Here is a 4,397-nt window from a genome sequence, read left to right as displayed (position 1 = left end):
CCCAGTGTGGGGTGTGTATGTGGGTGCACAGTGTGGAGCATGTGTATACAGTGTGAGCACGTGTGTGCACAGTGTGGGGCATGAGTGCGTGTGCATGGTGTGGGTGTCTGTGCTTGTGTGCACAGTGTGAGGGGTGTGAGCACATGTGCATGTGTGTGGGAGTGCCTGTGTGCATGGTGTGTGGGACGTGAGGATGTGCATGCAGTATGTGGGATGTGAACACGTGTCGTGTGTGGTGTGTGTTACCTAAGCATGTGTGTGGTATGTGCGCATGTATGGTATGTGTGTGCTGTGTGATATGTGTGTGTATGTGATGTGTGTGAACACATGTGTAGTGTTTATTACACCTGGTGCTGCGTGCTTGCCACAGATGGTTTATAGCCATTATCTGCAGCTAAGATTTTCTTCTGTGTTTTTGAAGCTTTGAACTGAAGAGATGGTTTGTCGCGATTGTATCGGTGTGTCGTCAGGTGCATGCTGTGGTTGGTTAATTCAGCTTCTTTAACAGAAGTGAAGTATCGTGAGACTGCCTCCGACAGCCGCCAAATGGTCTGTGCAGCCGCACAGCTTCACGCCTGCAGTCGCCACGGGAAGTGGGGGTCGGGGCCTGTCCCCTGACCAAGCACTCGCTCCGTCTTGACCCTTAGGAGAGGATCCAGGCCCTAGAGGCGGAGCTGCAGACTGTTGGCCACAGCAAGACGCTGCTGGAGAAGGAGCTGCAGGAGGTCATCGCGCTGACCAGCCAGGAGCTGGAGGAGTCCCGGGAGAAGGTGCTGGAGCTGGAGGATGAGGTGAGGCCTGGGCGCCTGCTGTCGCGGCAGCATGGGGCAGGTCACGTGACCCCTGGCCACGCTGTCAAAACTTCACATGAGCCCAGTAATGCTGCTTGCTGTTGCCACCTTCTGACCACAGGCCTCTGGCTGTGGTGGCCGGGGTGGGGGTGGCGGTAGGGGGCGGCATTGGCTCTGATTCCAGCCCTCAGGGAGGACCGTTTTGTTTGGTGGGGCAGGCTGATTCCAGCCCTCTGGGGAGGATCATTCCGTCTGACGTCTGACCCGGTGGCCTCTGGCTCTCCTGGGCGCAGGCTCTGATTCCAGCCCTCAGGGAGGACCGTTGTGTTTACAGCCTCTGTTGCGGAATGATTATGGAATTCATAGTGGAACCCTTCCCAGTTCGAATGCTTTGGTTGCAAACAAGAAACCCAACTCGGCCAGGCACCTCACGCATGTAATCCCAGCACTTTGAGAGGGCCAGGGGTGGGCGGATCACCTGAGGTCAAGAGTTTGAGACCAACCTGGCCAATATGGTGAAACCCCGTCTCTACTAAAAATACAAAAATTAGCCGGGTGTGGTGGCGGGCAGCACCTATAATCCCAGCTTCTCAGGAGGCTGAGGCAGGAGAATTGCTTGAACCCGGGAGACAGGTTAGAGTGAGTGGAGATCGTGCCAGTGCATTCCAGCCTGGGTGACAGAGTGAGACTTTGTCTCAAACACATAACATAAAAACCCAACTTAAGTCTTTAAAAGAACTCGGAACTCCCAGGTTCAGTGAGAGTTTTCTTGCATCAGTGGTGCTGGTAGTGCTCAGTGTCCCGGCCCACCTCTGCCTCCCCAGCCCGACCCTGGGGAGCTCCGTCACCCGGGGACTGCCTGTTCTACTCACCATCTTCCTTCTGTCCTGAAATGGTTTTGCCCATGCCCACCCTGCTGAGTGGCTTGGCCAGGGCTCAGTCTCTGGACAGAGTTCTTCAGAGGCCCATGGCCCAGGAGAAGGCCAGGCTCTTGGCTACGAGGAGGAAGGAGAGGGGCCTGGGGAAGCAACTGACCGTGACCACAACTACCTTCAGATCATGAAGCAAGCATGGTTGTGTGGTGTTCATTGCTGTGTTGTGTTTGGTTTTTGGGGACAGAGTCTCACTCTGTCACCCAGACTGGAGTGCAGTGGCATGATCTCATCTCACTGCGGCCTCTACTTCCCAGGTTCAAGTGATTCTCCCACCTCAGTTTCTCAAGTAGCTGGAACTACAGGTGCCCACCACCACACCTGGATAATTTTTGTATTTTTGGTAGAGATGGAGTTTCATCATGTTGGCCAGTTTGATCTCAAACTCCTGACCTCAAGTGATCCACCTATCTTAGCCTCCCAAAGTGTTGGGATTACAGGCATGAGTTACCACACCCAGCCCATTGATTGCTGTGTTTTAGTTTTCACTGTTTTTTTTTTTTTTTCTGTGAGACAGAGTCTTGCTCTGTTGTCCAGGTTGGAGTGCAGTGGCTACAGGCATGCGCCACGATGCCAGCTAATTTTTGTATTTTTAGTAGAGATGGGGTTTTATCATGTTGGTCAGGCTGGTCTCGAACTCCTGACCTCAAGTGATCCACCTGTCTTGGCCTCCCAAAGTGCTGGGATTACAGGCTTGAGCCACTGCGCCCGGCCTAAGTTTTTGCTCTCTCTTGTTGAAAACTCACCTGTTTCTGGGGTGTGTGAACTCCACTCACCAGTGTGTAATTTCATAGTGACATTGGTATGTTTCAGCTTCAAGAATCCAGAGGCTTTAGGAAGAAGATAAAACGCCTCGAAGAGTCAAACAAGAAGTTGGCTCTCGAATTAGAGCACGAGAAAGGGAAGCTTACGGGCCTCGGACAGTCCAACGCAGCTCTGCGGGAACACAACAGTGTCTTAGAAACAGCTTTGGCCAAGAGGGAGGCGGACCTAGTGCAGCTAAACCTCCAGGTATTCACACCCGTCGCCAGCAGCAGCGTGAGAGTGGCTAAGAATCTCACCCAGGTTCAGTCACCTGTGCTGACTCCTAGCCCCACTGGCCTGCAGCAGAGAACAGGCTCAGGGGACAGGGTGACCCACAAGCCTCGGTCCCCAGCTGTGGGTGCAGGGCTGGGCTCTCGAGGGTGAGGAACAGGCTCAGGTATCGGGGTGACCCACAAGACTGGGTCCCCAGCTGTGGGTGCAGGGCTGGGCTCTCTGAGGTGAGGCCGGAGCACCTGTGTTTGCTCAGTTCACCTGCTTACTTCCATGCAGCTGCGCTGACTTCAGTCCCAGGCAGTGACATTGTATGTAGGGGCACTTAACAGGAGGCTCATGCAGTGCAGAACTGGGACTTGAACCCTGGCCTGGGTCTCACTCAGCTGCTCAGGCCACAGCCTCTATGGATTGAGGACCAGGCTGGGCATTTCAGGGAAACCTTTAAGGTGGCAGCCGGGAGCCAAATCGAGCTGCTGGTGTTGACGCTCCCATCCTAGAGAGTTCCATATTTTGTTCTAGTTCCCACCACTTCTGCTCTTGTACCTGGCTGTGACCCTTGATTTATGTGTATCTTTTGGGTTCCCAGCCACATTATTATTATTATTTTTTGAGACAGGGTCAGGCTCTGTTGCCCGTGGTGGAGTGGAGTGCGGTGGCCCCATCGCAGCTCACTGCTGCCTCGGCCTCTGAAGCAGTGGGGCCCACAGGTGCGGCGCGATCTTGAATGCGGCCCTGTGATGGTGTTTTTATCGCAGATCCTTCAGAAGTGGAGTTTCCTCTGCCTCCCTGTTTGTACCCTCTTCTGTGGTTTGGTGTGTCATGTTACTGGCTGTAGCAGCCTCGTGTGTCTGGAATGTGACATCCTTCCTTACCTGTCCTCCTACAATACCATCTAGGTGCAGGCAGTTTTGCAGCGCAAAGAAGAGGAGGATCGCCAGATGAAGCAGCTGGTCCAGGCCCTGCAGGCCTCACTAGAGAAAGAGAAGGAGAAGGTGAACAGCCTTAAGGAGCAGGTGCGTGCCACCTTCTGGCTCAGAGAGCCCTCCAGAGCGCGCTTCGGTGCCTAGATATCTCCTTCCAGCAGTTACAGAGAGCTGAGGTGCTTTGCATTTGTCGGTGACTGAGGCTGCAGAGCACATTGGTCCTTAGAAGGCGGTGTTAGATTAAATGGTGACACAGCCACGGGGGCCTGGGGCTGATGAGCTTTGTGTGCACGTGTGTTCATCTTGTGCGAGGCACAGTGCCCTATATGTAGTGTTTCATTGTGAAAGCAAACTTTACAATAGCATATGATCCCATTTGCGTTTGGCAGACAAGAGGGGTGGTTATGTGGAGAGAGCTGTGTAGAGACCTGTCTTTTCATGGCTGGCTCCTTCCCGGCCTCAGGTGTTCACTGACACACTGGTCAGGTTGTCACCAGAGGCCCATCCAGACCTTCACATGCTCTGTCCGGGCCTGCTCATCCGTTAGAACGCTGCTTGCTGGCCACCTCCCCATGCCAGGCACAGAGCATGATTGCCGTGTGTGTGCATGTGGAGGGGTGTGCATACATAGTCTTTGGTATGAATGTGCGCACACGTGTGCCTGGGGTGTGGTGTGTGTGCGCATGGGGTGTGTGTACATAGGCTCTGGTATG

At 54.1% G+C, this 4,397-nt stretch overlaps 1 protein-coding gene across 4 annotated transcripts in view; it reads left to right on the top strand.

Annotated features, from left to right (window-relative positions):
* GOLGA3 (golgin A3) overlaps positions 1-4,397 on the top strand; it is a 52,505-nt gene that overhangs the window by 41,344 nt on the left and 6,764 nt on the right. For all 4 annotated transcript variants that reach the window (XM_032271344.1, XM_032271342.1, XM_032271343.1 and 1 more), the window contains exons 16-18: positions 648-791; positions 2,537-2,734; positions 3,658-3,774. In XM_032271344.1, coding sequence (XP_032127235.1) covers positions 648-791; positions 2,537-2,734; positions 3,658-3,774 — 459 coding nt within the window. The remainder of the gene's footprint in view (positions 1-647; positions 792-2,536; positions 2,735-3,657; positions 3,775-4,397) is intronic.

This window comes from Sapajus apella, unplaced genomic scaffold (genome assembly GCF_009761245.1).
Source record: "Sapajus apella isolate SASKATOON/1434 unplaced genomic scaffold, GSC_monkey_1.0 scaffold230, whole genome shotgun sequence".
NCBI classification, from domain to species: Eukaryota; Metazoa; Chordata; class Mammalia; order Primates; family Cebidae; genus Sapajus; species Sapajus apella.
The sequence above is the reverse complement of the archived record's forward strand: the minus strand, read 5'-3'. Positions and strand labels throughout refer to the sequence as shown.